General features: G+C 41.2%; 1 protein-coding gene across 1 annotated transcript in view; it reads left to right on the top strand.

The window, feature by feature from the left end:
- Nucleotides 1-13,695, top strand: part of LOC109038104 (acyl-CoA synthetase short-chain family member 3, mitochondrial) — a 38,260-nt gene that overhangs the window by 21,993 nt on the left and 2,572 nt on the right. The window contains exons 9-12 of the mRNA XM_019053059.2: nt 764-890; nt 5,129-5,274; nt 7,105-7,327; nt 10,201-10,376. Coding sequence (XP_018908604.2) covers nt 764-890; nt 5,129-5,274; nt 7,105-7,327; nt 10,201-10,376 — 672 coding nt within the window. The remainder of the gene's footprint in view (nt 1-763; nt 891-5,128; nt 5,275-7,104; nt 7,328-10,200; nt 10,377-13,695) is intronic.

The raw sequence follows: 13,695 nt of genomic DNA, 5'->3' as shown, positions 1-13,695 counted from the left end.
CATTTTGCAATCCATTTGCTGAAAAACACATTCTAGTTTATTTACATTTCAATAAGACTGGTAAAATCACGGGTCACGAGTCTAAAATGTTATCCCATTCTGTTCGAAAATTGAAGACTTAAACTCTAGTCCGTCTCGTCTAAAAACTCAATTATGAAGGTAAACCTTCCAAGTAGGAAAATAATAATCCACATAACTTTAGGTTTCCAGTCTAGTTCGTTAATACACTTTTGGATTTATTTCAATAGGTAGTATATCGACGGTGAAACTCCCAGACCACGTATCTCGTTTGCGGTGTTTAAAAATCTCCACTCACATTTTATTTTTTTGAAGGAGATCAAATCAATATCATTCCTTACAATTTTCACAGATTTTTCTCCGCACAAAGAGGAAAAATCACGGAAGTTTTCACGAATTGACGTTGAGTAGTTTTCTATTTAAAAATTAAAGTATGACAGGAAGTCTGCGACGTCGCAAACCGAGATACGTGGTTTGGTAGTTTCACCGTCGCTATGTTGGTAATATGCTTCAGATGTGACGGGTATTACCGAATCAACCCTCAGGAATATTTCCAAATCTTCCTCGATTTGCTTCACTGGCAGAAACTGAGGTACATTTTTCGATGATTCGTAGTGCGTGCTTAAAAAAGAAAAATCAAAAACGGAGTTGTAAGGTCGTTCACTGAGACTTCCACAGCCACAGCTCTTATCTTCCCCAGCTCCTCACCTGATCGATTGACTCTTGAATATTTTACTATTTTAAGGTTCCGATCCTAAATCATTGGTGGCAAACGGAGACTGGTCATGCAATCACAGCATCGTGCATAGGACTTGGTCACAGTATAAACCCACCGAGGTATTCAGCAGGAATGCCTCTTCCAGGATACAACGGTAAGGAGTTAGCTCAAAATCCAAATTGAAATTTTGAAAATTGCAATTCAAAACCATCTTCAAAGAATTGTTTGCTCCGCTTGTTGATAGAGTAATTTTCCTATATGTTGTGCGCTCAATAGGTACGATTGAAAGTTGATGAAATTTCGCCAGCTCCATTTAATGAAAAATCGAGTTTGAGAATTCGCAGGCCCGGACTTAGGGCGTGTGCAGGGCGTGCGGCGCACACGGGCGCAAGCCTTTGGGGGCGTCACGAAAGAAGAAGAGAGGGAAAAAAAGGGGGGAAAGGAAAAGGGAAAAAAGGGAAGAAAGGACAAGGGGGAAAAAAGAAAAGGAAACAAGGTTGGGCAGTGAAAGCAAGGAAGGAGGGGGGAAATGGAAGGAAAAAGGAGGCAAGAAAAGTGAAAAGAGAGTCCGAGAGAAAGGGGGGGGGCATAAAAACCATAGACAAAATATAAAGAGAATTGCCGTCTAAAGGTAAATTTTCAGGACAAAAACTCCACCTGGTCCATAGACGGTCAGGCGCCCCTTGACCCTACATTTGCGGCTGTACAGAAATACAAGGGTAGGCATGTAGTAAGGGGGCGCCATAAATCCATCGAACAGGAGCCGACATAGCATTTTAGGCCACGTCCGCCATCTTGGATTTGAGAATTTTAAAAAATTGACTAAAAATTCGAGTTTTCCGTTGAAAAATACCGTGTGATACCGCGTTTCACAAGACTCGAACAAACAGAAACCGAGATAGCATTTTAGCCTACGTCCGCCATCTTGAATTTGAGAATTTTAAAAAATGGACTAAAAATTCGAGTTTCCCGTCGAAAAATACCTCCTGACACCAAATTTCAGAAAAATCCATCGAACAGGAGCCGAGATGGTATTTTAAGCCACTTCAGTCATTTCGGATTTTTGAAGTTGAAAAATTTTACTTAAAACGCGTGATACCCAAAATCGAAGTTCAAATTCGAATTCCTCGTAAAAAATCGATGCGATTTCATGTATCATACCCTGAAACCGACTTTCAGGAAAATCCATCGAACAGGAGCCGAGATGGCATTTTAAGCCACGTCAGTCATTTCAGATTTTCGAATTTGGAAAATTTGACTTAAAACTCGTGATACCCAAAATCGAAGTTCAGATTCGGATTCCTCGTTAAAAATTGATACAATTTCACGTATCATACTCGAGTATAGCGTGAAGGAAAGAGGTGTAACGTAGGCATACTGATTCGAGCATATGAATCCAACGTGGCAACATGGGTAGTGCTCAGTGGGTCAGCGGAGAAGGAAGAATAAGAATTTATCGCGAGGAATTCCTCGGGACGAAACCGATTGCTTAGCGCCGGCTAGAGTACCTGTATAGCGAGAGTATGGACAGATCGCTTCATGGAGGGCTTAGGGCCCAAAAGTGCAGCCACCCTTCTAACCAACTTCTAACGCACAAAATTTCACTGCCAGTCTGCAGATTCCAATTCTAACCATGATGGCAAAGAATGTACAGAAATGAGCGTTCTTCCGCGAAATTGAGTAAATTTATTCAAAAACTGAGTCGAACACGTGCTTAATAAAGGACGGTTCGTAACAATAGTATCAGTAAATCGCTCTGGATAATTGAAATTCATAGGTTGGCCGCATTTCTGGGCCCTAACTTTATTCGCAGAAGCATCGGTGAAGGCCTGATGGATTTTCGGAGTTTCACATCTGTCCATACTCTCGCTATACAGGTACTCTAGCGCCGGCCGGCGCCTCACCGTTCGGTTGCATCTCGGGCGACCGGCGCGGCGGCGTAGTTCAAACGAATAGTGCGACGGAATCTATACACGTCGTTAAACCTTTTTCCTTCACGCTATTCTTACATATGATACATGAAATCTCATCAATTTTTCACGAGAAATCCGAATCTGAGCTTAGATTATCGATATTATGCGTTTTAATCTATTTAAAATCGTAGGAGAAATTACAGAATTGTCCTTGAAAATTGATCACACATTAAAGTTTTTAAACGTCAATAAACCTCTTTCCTTCACGTTATTCTAAAATTTGATGCATGAATTCGCATCAGTTTTTCACGAGGAATCCGAATCTGAGCTTAGATTTTGGATATTACGCGTTTTAATCTATTTAAAATCGTAGGAGAAATTACAGAATTGTCCTTGAAAATTGATCACACATTAGTGATTTTTTACCCCGTTTTTCTTCTACGTTCACGTAATGAAATTAGATCAACAGTTGACTCATCGACTAGTCTAGCCTAACTCCCCAGAATCGGTCTAAAGGGCGAACGATTTTATCAGATAAGATGTGCGGTCCTAGTTTCCGGGCAATTGCGGTTTGATGGAAGCTGCGATGAGGAGAAACGGAAGATATGCGAAACTCGGGCGGATATTAAGTGAGAAACCAGGTAGGGGAAAGGCTTTCTTCCCGAAAAGTTAGTGCTCGGGCCAACTTACATGGTCACTGGAGCATTGTATAGCAGGTTGTGGGAAACTATTTTTTTTTGCAGCAACAACCAATTGGATCGCATTTTGCAAAAAGGAACTAAGAGCATTTCAATGTTGCTGGGATTGTGCAACTTAGGTACTTACATTCTTTGCAAAAAGTAAACTTTGAGACGGTAATTTTCGTCTTGAATTCATAGTTTATTGGGAGTAGAGGTGAAACTAGTTTAGATGATCGTTTATGTTTGCAAGGTTAGCGACATTGGAATGCTCTTGGAATTCGGAAATTAGATCACTGCACCATTAAAGAAGAACGTTTTTCTCCGATAAGAATTCGGGGAAGTGGCTGAAATTAAATACTCATTATTCTTATAAACATCGCAAATCAAACAGCAGGTCGTTATTCCGTTTGCAGTTTGATTGCCGACAACATGCTCTGCACTGCCTTGCTGAGGAAACACGCCGTATAAACCTTCAGGCGATGCCAAATTTCCTCTGATGAAATACGAATTTATTGAGGAAATGGTGAATAATTTTTCTTCCAATGTTTCGAACTATTTGTTCGCAATTCAATCTGAAATATCTGGAAATTTCGAGAAAAAACGAGCGTGAATTTCGTCAAAGATACATGTTTTATTCGGGGAGATTTGACAGCTCTCGAATGTTCGTACGGCGTTCTCCCTTAGCACGGCCCTGCACGGGGGTCAAGTCGGAAGTGCAACGATTGCGGAGAGATGCACACGCTAGTCAATGAAGAGAACTACAGTTAAAGGAGAGGAATTTCGACCACAGATTTATCGTCTTTTCCCATTGGTCGGAAAAGCGTCTTAAAAATTCGTAAATCGCCAAGAGTAGCAATAACATTGCTCGCAATGCCGTTAACATTATCCGCAGCCATCGATCACTCCTTGAAACCACTTGGGAGGCATTTCGGCAGCTAATGAAAGAACACATTTCAGTGCGAGCGTCTCGTCGTGACGTCAGCAAATCGAGGGGGGGGGGGGGGGGGGCAACGGGAGGAGAGAAAACCTCTGGACATGTTTATCTTTCATCCGCGGAAGATTCATAGCTTGATCATGCCTGCTTTTCCACGAAAAAATCTCAAAAATTCAATAAATGACGCAACCCTGGAAATGAAAGTTGATGGGGTCAGGCAAAGATATCATTAAAGCGGAAACTCAAACTGCTCAGTGCTTATTCGCTGCAAAAAACGGATTTGAAGCTTTTTAATAGCTATTTTCAGTCTCCTAGGTACGCCATGATATGCAATATTTTTAGGAAGCTTGGATCAAAATATCAAGCTGTGTATTTTCTCAAAAGCGTGATTATCCTCCGCTAACTTTAGAATCCCCTCTTTAAAAGATCAATGTTCAAAATTTTTCAATAAGTGTGCTTTGCGCGCTAAACGATCCAAAATTTTCTCCTTTCACCTGCGATGCAATTAAGTATCTCATTTTATTTAATTTCAATCTTGAGGATCCTTTTGCCAGCCTCCGTCACGAAGACACGGAAGAGCACGTCTGCACGTAAATTTTTTTACTACGATTAACAGCGATTTTTTCCCAAAAAAATTATTTAGTGTTCGCTGTCTTCAAATTCAGAAATTACCGGATCTACTGGTCGACTATTAAATCATTCAATCATCAAATGAAATCATTCTCTTAGTTGCTAAGTAGGTATAGATCTACTTGGGTTTGTATTTTTGTTTCAATTACATGATATCCAATGTCCCAGTTGCTGCAATTTCAGTACCTTAATCCAAGCCAAAAAAAGTACGAAAATTTTTTTCTGTTGGTTTCAGTAAAAATTCTTCGAAACGATGGGAGTGAATGTGAAGCCCACGAGCTCGGCAGAATTGCAATTAAACTGCCTTTGCCACCAGGCGTTATGTCAACCCTGTACAGAGCTCCAGAACGCTTCATCCAAGTGTACTTCTCCAAATACCCGGTGAGACCTCCACGCCGTAACATAAAAACTCATCCCTTAATGCATGCCGACATGAAACTTTTTAACCATCCAACTTTAAAAGGGTTTTGTACCTACATCCGGGGATCAAAATATTCTAGTTCAAGCAATGCCCCTTTGCGCAAGGTCAGGGGTCGATTGAGATCCCATATTGGAATAGCTAAAGTTCCACAACTTTTTGCTACGTCAGAGTGTATTGAATCATTGAGTCCTAGAGAAAACGAAAGTTGTTTCTACCAAGCGCTTCATCGCGCTACTGATTAGTAGATTAATTCATTCACTATGAATTAATTAATAAATCAGTGAAAATAATTTGATGGTGAAACCATGAGTTGGATCCATTCTCGAATCTCACCATTTTGAAAGTTCCGCTGACCAAAAACCAAAATTTAACAGTCAATTTGCCCAGATTTTGTTTTAAGAGTGCACCCTTCGTTGGTACACAAAATGACAGCTTTTATTGCGGCAATACACTTTAATTGCAAGAAGTTGCACATGCAAATTAAACATGTGAGAGCAAGAGAGCTTCTCAACAGCATTGCAACGTTGGAAAGCTGTACGTGATTATTTATTCATTTACTTTATAAGAAATGCAAATTTAATTTGAAAATATTTGCGCATTACCTAACTCTGCAATTTAACGAAAATTCCTTCAAAGAGCCGTATGCAAAAACGACTTCTTTCGCCGCCCCCCTTTAAAACTTATTCAAACTTCGTCTATAAGTTACTCATACTGGAGCGCTTCTTTCCCCAAATTTTCAAACCCCCAAAAAATTTGGGGGGGACGCTAGGGAGGGTGGAAGTCAAACCCTGTGAACCTCGATATCTTTCGAACGAAATAAGATATTGAGACATGGTTTGGACAAAAAATCGTCTAAAATTGCATACTTTAAATTTCTAAAGGTCAAAATCCCAAAATTACATTTTTAAATTAACTTGTGTGCTTTTTCAGTTTTTGAGGAAAAACAATTTCTTTTAAACAGTCTAAACTGAAAGATCACATTTTTGTATTTAAACCAAAGCCAGTTTTTTAAATTGTTCATCTTTTTTTGCATCCAACGAGTGGTCATATAAGCTGAGAAACTGAACGGATCCGGAGTTATGAGCGATTGAAGAGTCCGACCGATTTTCGCGCGCCAAAATATGGTTCCAAAGCCGGATTTGGGTGTTAATGAATCAGATTTTACGTCTAAACCGTGCAAAATACATTTTTAGGTATTCTTGAGGGTCGCTGAGTTCAAAAATTACAGATACTTCCAAAAATTCAATTTTTTCCCGTAGCGCTACTCGAGAGGCCCACCGAGTGCCGACCGACCGGCCGTTGAAAAATTGAGTGGTCGCAGGAGAAATTGTGAGCTACTCTCAACGAAAATGGATCCAATTCCAATCTCGAGGATAGGAGCTACGTCATGCGCTTACCTAACGAAATCCTTCACATTCCTTGGGAGGGGCCGGGATCTAGCCCCCTATTTCCACCCATGCTCGAAGCTCATTGGTGGTCCACCTTAGGGTCGCGTTGAGGATACTGGAGGTGTGAGTCGGCGAAACGCGTCCACCCGCAAAAATTTTACGCGCAAGTGAGGTTTTAAGTTGTTGAGTATTTATTATTGATCCACTTAATAGGCGAGACAATTGTTGCTGACTTATAATCGTCCATAAGGAAATATTGAGACCCCGAGAGTAAAAGTGTCCACTTGTCGATAAAGAGCTGAAGGGGGGGTCTCTCATTGTCTCTGAGTTTCACCGTGGAATTTGTAGCAGGTGCCTCAATGAGTACAAGCATGAGCGTGACTCTTTTGGTTCTTTTGATAGGGCTACTACGATACCATGGACGCAGGTTTCTGCGACGAGAATGGGTACATCTACGTGACAGCGCGGGATGATGACGTGATCAACGTGGCAGGACATCGACTGTCGACCTCGGCTCTCGAGGACGTGATCCTCTCGCACCCGGACATCGGCGATGCAGCAGTTGTGGGTGTCCCCGAGCCAACCAAGGGCGAAATTCCCCTGTGTCTCTACATCATTAAAAATGGTAGGTCCGCCGTTATTCCAGGCTTCAGTCATAGTTCTACGAGAAAATTACCTCTACGGCGCTACAGCGCCTACAAACCTAACAGGGATACTTCACGCATTGCGCGGTACGCTGCGGCGCGGCGCGGCGGGCGGGCAGCCAGCGCAGAGCGCGCATTGGCGCCTACAAACCTAACTGGGATACTTCACGCATTGCGCATTGCGTGAAGTATCCCTGTCAGGTTTGTAGGCGCCAGTGCGTCGCAGCTCCGCTTTGTGTTAAGCTCTAATATTTAATCTTGCGGAGTCAGCGTTTTTCAACCTATGATTTTGAAATGTTTGCACACTCTGCATGGACTATTCTCATTTTAATTGATGAAAAAAATATGTTTTAAAGGAAAATATAATGTGTGTTTTGTGAATATTAAGGTAGTTCCGTATCAAACTTAAAGATTTCCAAGGCACACGAATTTCTACAAAATTTCTTATAGGCTTTTATAGCCAATGGCGATAAAGTGTAAAGCCCGGCGATAGGAACTATAGCCCGACTGTATACTTTTTTATAGCTTCGTATAGCCCGGCTATATGATTTGCTTCGCTTTCTACAGCCAGCTGTATGATTTTCAATAGCCTTCTTTAGTCGGCTGTAAGAACTCCCATGGTATTTCTCATAGTCACAGTTCTACGAGAAAATTACCTCGTAAGATTCTCAAAGATGTATCTATAAAATTTATTTTGCGAAAGAAAATAACAAAAAAGGGGGAGTGAAAATGTTTAAGGAGCAGGCAATTAGCAATCGCCGGAAAAATTGCAATCTAATTTTTTTGAAGAGAGAAAATATAAAGATTCAGAAATAAAGGGACGAGGTAAGAAATAACGAGTGTTATGCTCGAAATTTAAACTGGCGTTTTTTTCTTCTCGTATGCATTGTACCAGCTGACACATTCGCAAGTGCAAGTAGTAATATCAGTTATTCTTGTTGGGTTTGGTTCGGATAGGCAACTAAACTAACTGCGTGATAAAGCGGAGAGTATCATCGGCATTTGAAGGCAATGAAGGCCGAGGTCGTGCTTCTTATTTTGTTCACCACTGAAACCTTTACTGTGTCAATGCGTGTTATTACATTTTGACGAGTTACCATGCAAGCAGCTCGCAAATTCCCGGCGATTGCTGACTGACCACGACTTTTAAAAAACTATGGGTCCAAAATTAAATTGACGCAAAGGGTGAAATGTTCCCGAGGGTGGAAACTCACCGGAAAACCCGGTTTGGGATCAAAAATTTCGATTTGCAATGTCGATGCTACCCGCACTCTTCAACACTCTCAAGAACATACTGTCAAAGTTTCAATATTTTATATTGTACAAGGAGAAAACAACTTCGTGCGTGGGACCCGAAATTGAGGTTTTATCGATCTTGGAGGTTCGGATCGAGCATCCGAAACCTTGAGGTCCACTTGCCGAAGGTCGGGTCAAACATCCGATCAGGTGTGTGACCCAAACCCTTCGGTATATAGACGGCGTAAGTCCGCAATCACATACGTAATAATATCTCGTTTGCGGTGTCTGAAAATCTCCGCCTCCATGTTATTTTTTTAAAGGAGAACAAATTGACATCGTTCCTTGAAGTTTTTGCAGAATTTCCTTCGCACAGAGAAGAAAAAACACGGCAGTTTTAAAGAATTGCCGTTCCGTTTAAAAAATAAAGTATGACAGGAAGTCTGCTAGGTCGCAAACCGAGTTAAGCATGTGATTGCCGACTTACACCGTCGATATGCCGTGCCGGAGTATTTCAGATGTTTATTGACCCGAACTTCGCGCAGTGCTGATGATAATGTTATAAGTGTTTAAAATGCAAATCGTCCCTGAGACTTGCAATAGCGCCGGTGCACACAGATAGCGGTTTCCTCTGAAGTGATACTTTCACAAAAATTCAATCTGTTGAGCTTTAAAATGAGTTCAAAAGTATTGCTTTCAGTTTCCAACTAATTTTGCTTATATCTTTTTAGATGATTCAAGGAAAAGAGTACTTCTGGTTATATTTCCAGAATTCGAGTTAATATTTGATCTAGAGACTGACATAAATTTAGGCTGACTCCAAAAAATTCCCCTAATGGTTAAAATTGGGAATGGGTATATCGCTCGTGCCAAGAATCCACTGTAATGTACCTTAAGTACATGAAAAATACGCAAGAATTAATTAAGTTCTGTCTCCCAATTTTTTAACTTGCCATTCACGAGTGCTCAACGTGGTAAACTCTTGAGCGGTGATTAGTAACGCCTTTGTTACGTGTTTTACTACGCATATAACTCTCAAACATTGTTAAAATTAGGTACCAATTGCACATTCCTCATAACTACTTATTTCGCGTTCTGTGCGGAAAGGTTGACCTAAAATCTCTTTTGGTCCAGTTACACGATCAAATTGAGCCATCAAATGGAAGCTCTGATTGGTGGAAAGAGACCTGAGGTGAGGTTGCGACCAATGAGAGGCCCGATTTGATGGCTCGATTTGATCGTGTAACTGGGCCTTTTCAGTGGATCCCATCAAATCGTCACCTTTCGGCCAAAGTATCACAAGCGCCATGCGACGTTTAAAAGTTTCCGACGCCATCTTGTTTTTTTACAGAGAAATTGTTGGTTGAAGCTGTCCGAAAATTTCACTGAATTTTCTTTGCGCTGCCGATAAAATTCAGTGGAATTTTTAAACAGATTCAACCCTCAAAATCTCTGTAAGAAATAAAATGGCGGCGGTAATGTTCGAGCGTCGCGTGGCGCTTGTGATACTTCGGCCGGAAGGTGACGAAATACGAAAGGGAATCTTTGAATCCTGTGATATGGATTGTGATGATGGTGACTGATGTTTTTTTTTGTTTTTTCCCGTCTCGGCGCGTAGGCTGCCAGAAGACGGAGTCTGAAATCTCTGCGGAACTGGTGAAACTAGTTAGGGAACTGATCGGGCCGATCGCGGCTTTCCACCTTTCGGCGGCCGTGTCCGGGCTCCCGAGGACTCGCTCCGGAAAAACCTCCAGAAAATCTATCTCCGATCTAGCTCGCAACAAACTAGTCAAGGTAACGTTCTTTTCCTGCACTAATTAAGGTGATTCGACGGTCGCCATTTTTTGTGTCAGAGCGACGTGCGATATATAACATCAATCGGTTCCATTTTTTCAGCTACTCGTCATTTTTCTCGAATTTTGAGATCGCAATTCTGTCGTCAGGAGACTAGAGCACTCACTTACCAATTTTAACAAAGAAATTCAACGTAATAAAGGCGTGGTTTTTTTAGAGAGAAAACATCGCATTCGATACTGATATCGAAACTGCACTCGGTTGCGATATTTTCTCTCCAAAAAAAACCACGCCTTTAGTACGTTGAATTACTTTGTTAAAATCGGCAAGTGAGTGCTTTAGTCTCCTGACAACAGAATTGCGATCTCAAAATTGGAGAAAAATGACGAGTAGCTAAAAAAATGGAACTAATTGATGCAATACATCGCATGCCGTTCTGACACAAAATATGGCGTCCATCGAATCACCTTAAGGTGATTCGACGGTTGCCATTTTTTGTGTCAGAGCGACGGGCGATGTATAGCATCGTCCATGATTTCAGCTACTTGACATTTTTCCGACTTCTGAGATCGCACTTCTGTTGTCATGAGACTAAAGAATTCATCTGCCTTTGACGAAGAAATTCAACGTATAATAAGCAGGGGTTTTTCAGAGTAAAAATAATGCATTCGAGTGCAGTTTCGATATCAGTATCGAATGCGATATTTTTCCTCTAAAAAACCACGTCTTTATTGCCTTGAATTCCTCTGTCAAATTTGGTACATGAAGTCTTTAGTCTTATGACAACAAAAGTGCGATTTCAGAATTCGAAAAAAATAACAAGTACCTGAAATTATGGAACGAGGTGATGCGATAAATCGCACGTCGTTCTGACACAAAAAATGGCAACCGTCAAATCACCTTAACTGAGACCGGAACTTTCTTCATCATTTTTTGAAGGTACAGAAATGAGGGGCCTTTAACACCCCCCCTCCCCCTCGAAAAAGCCCCTCCGCCTAAATCCATTGCATGTTTTTCCGTGCCACGCTCCTGTCGCATCCCGGTAAAATTGGGAACAGAAGATCACTGAAAAAGTGACTGAAACATATTCAAAATTTCTCCACGAAATCTGTGTTTTATTTCTATGGAAATTTGGCGACGGTCAAAAGTTTATGGGGCGTTTTTCCTCAGCAAAGTAGCATGGTTTTCATCCCTAAACACAAATCCTCCGCTCGCAGAATGAACATGACGGTGACATACATGCCGCAACGGTTGGAGCGGCTCGGCGAGGCCTGTTGTTGAGAAAAAAATCGCCGTTAGTTCGCCTTCAAATTTGGCGATACCACCCAACCCCACACTGAAGTTAATTAAGTTGCATCCACCGATTGGCTGTATTCTGAGTGTTTCTACTCATCCTGGGGACTGTATACTCACATTTGACAATTTCGATGGTGAAACTCCCAAACCACGTATCTCGGTTTGCGACGTTGCTGACGTCCTGCTATACTTTTTTTTTTAAAAAAAAATAGATTACTACTGGACGGCAATTCTTGAGAACTTCCGTGATTTTTATTCACCGTGCGAAGAAAAATCAGCGAAAACTTCAGAAAAATAATATTGATTTGGTGCGTCCTCTAAAAAAGTGAAATGGGAGCGGAGATTTTAAGACACCGAAAACGAGATACGTGATCTCGTAGTTCCATCGTCCATATATTGCCATGCTAAGGAAAAACGTCGTATGAATATTTGAATGTTGCATAACGTCTCCCGATGAAGAACTCATCACTTTCATAACTTCATAACTCGCGTTCATAACTTTTCTTGAAAAAGAAAAGTTATGAACATTTTTCTTTGAAAGTTTCAGATCCCTGGTAAAAATTGGCAGTAGAATCTAAGGTTCCAAAATACCATAGACCTACAGCCGGCTGTAAGATTTCCAATAGCTTCTATAGCCGGCAACACAATTTCTTATAGCCTTTTATAGCCGATGGCGATTAAGCAACAGCCTGGCGATAAAGTGTATGCTAAACGTTACTAATTACGGATGCTAGGACTTAGTGAGTTATTGAACTACCGCTCTCTTTTTGGGCCGCAGTATCTTGATTTAATTTGCGAGGAAAGCTCTGTACTTTTGAAGGATGCCTGCCATTCCTAATATGTTGGAGCGCCTTCAATTTCGTCTGATACTGTGCAATACCGCGCACAGCGCGGCGGGCGGGCAGCCAGCGCTGAACGCGCATTGGCGCCTACAAACCTAACTGGGATACTTCACGCATTGCGCAATGCGTGAAGTATCCCTGTTAGGTTTGTAGGCGCCAGTGCGCCGCGCCGCCGCCGCTCCGCTTTGTGTTAGGCTCTAATATTTAATCTCGCGGAGTCAGCGTTTTTCAACTCATGACTTTGAAATGTTTGCACACTCTGTATGGAGTGTTCTCATTTTAATTGATGAAAAAAAGTATGCAGTAAAGGAAAATACATGTGCGTTTTGTAAATATTCAGGTGATTCCGCACAAACTTAAGGATTTACAAAGCACAAGAATTTCTACACAATTTCTTATAGCTTTTAATAGCCGATGGCGAAAAAGCAACAGCCAGGCGATAAAGTGTAAAGCCCGGCGATAGGAACTATAGCCCGGGTGTATAATTTTTAATCGCTTCGTGTAGCCCGGCCGTATGGTTTTTTCCACTTTCTACAGCCAGCTATATGATTTTCTATCGCACTCTTCAGTCGGCTATAAGAACTCCTATGGTATTTTGAAACGCAGCTCCTATCGCCAATTTTTACCAGGGATGACTTAGATGAAATTGATGACGAACATCTCTGAAAAAGTGGAAGAAAAATTAAACATTCAAAATGTATCTACATAAAATCTGTGTATTAAGTATCGAAGAAAGTTTGACTCAAGCCCAAGATTCATACGTCGTTTTTCCTTAGCTAAGCAGCATAGTTTTCATCCACGCACTACAAACCTCCTCATCACGGAATAAGAATGACGGTGATATATTATGAAGATAGTTGTATTGTTGGACTTTTTCACGTAAAATTGTCTTCAATTTCTTTTTAATTGTTTTTTTTTTTTCTTTCTTTTTTTTACGCTTTTCTCGAACTCACGAAGCGACGCTTTCGGAATCCAAAAATACCTTCAATTTTTTTACACGCAACTGATGTCAGTAATAATATTGTCATCGATAACATTAAGTGGACGCTAAAGCCCTATACAGATCTGCCGTGATAGCGAAGAAAGCAGTAAGTGCATGCTGGGATGAACCTCGAGACCCATAAAAGCATGTGCTAATCAAGGCTTATACAGAAATGCAAATGCACTTACTGCTCTCTTTG

This window comes from Bemisia tabaci, chromosome 4 (genome assembly GCF_918797505.1).
Source record: "Bemisia tabaci chromosome 4, PGI_BMITA_v3".
In the NCBI taxonomy this organism is placed as follows: Eukaryota; Metazoa; Arthropoda; class Insecta; order Hemiptera; family Aleyrodidae; genus Bemisia; species Bemisia tabaci.
Note: the sequence above shows the minus strand (reverse complement) of the source record. Positions and strands in the feature narration are given on the sequence as shown.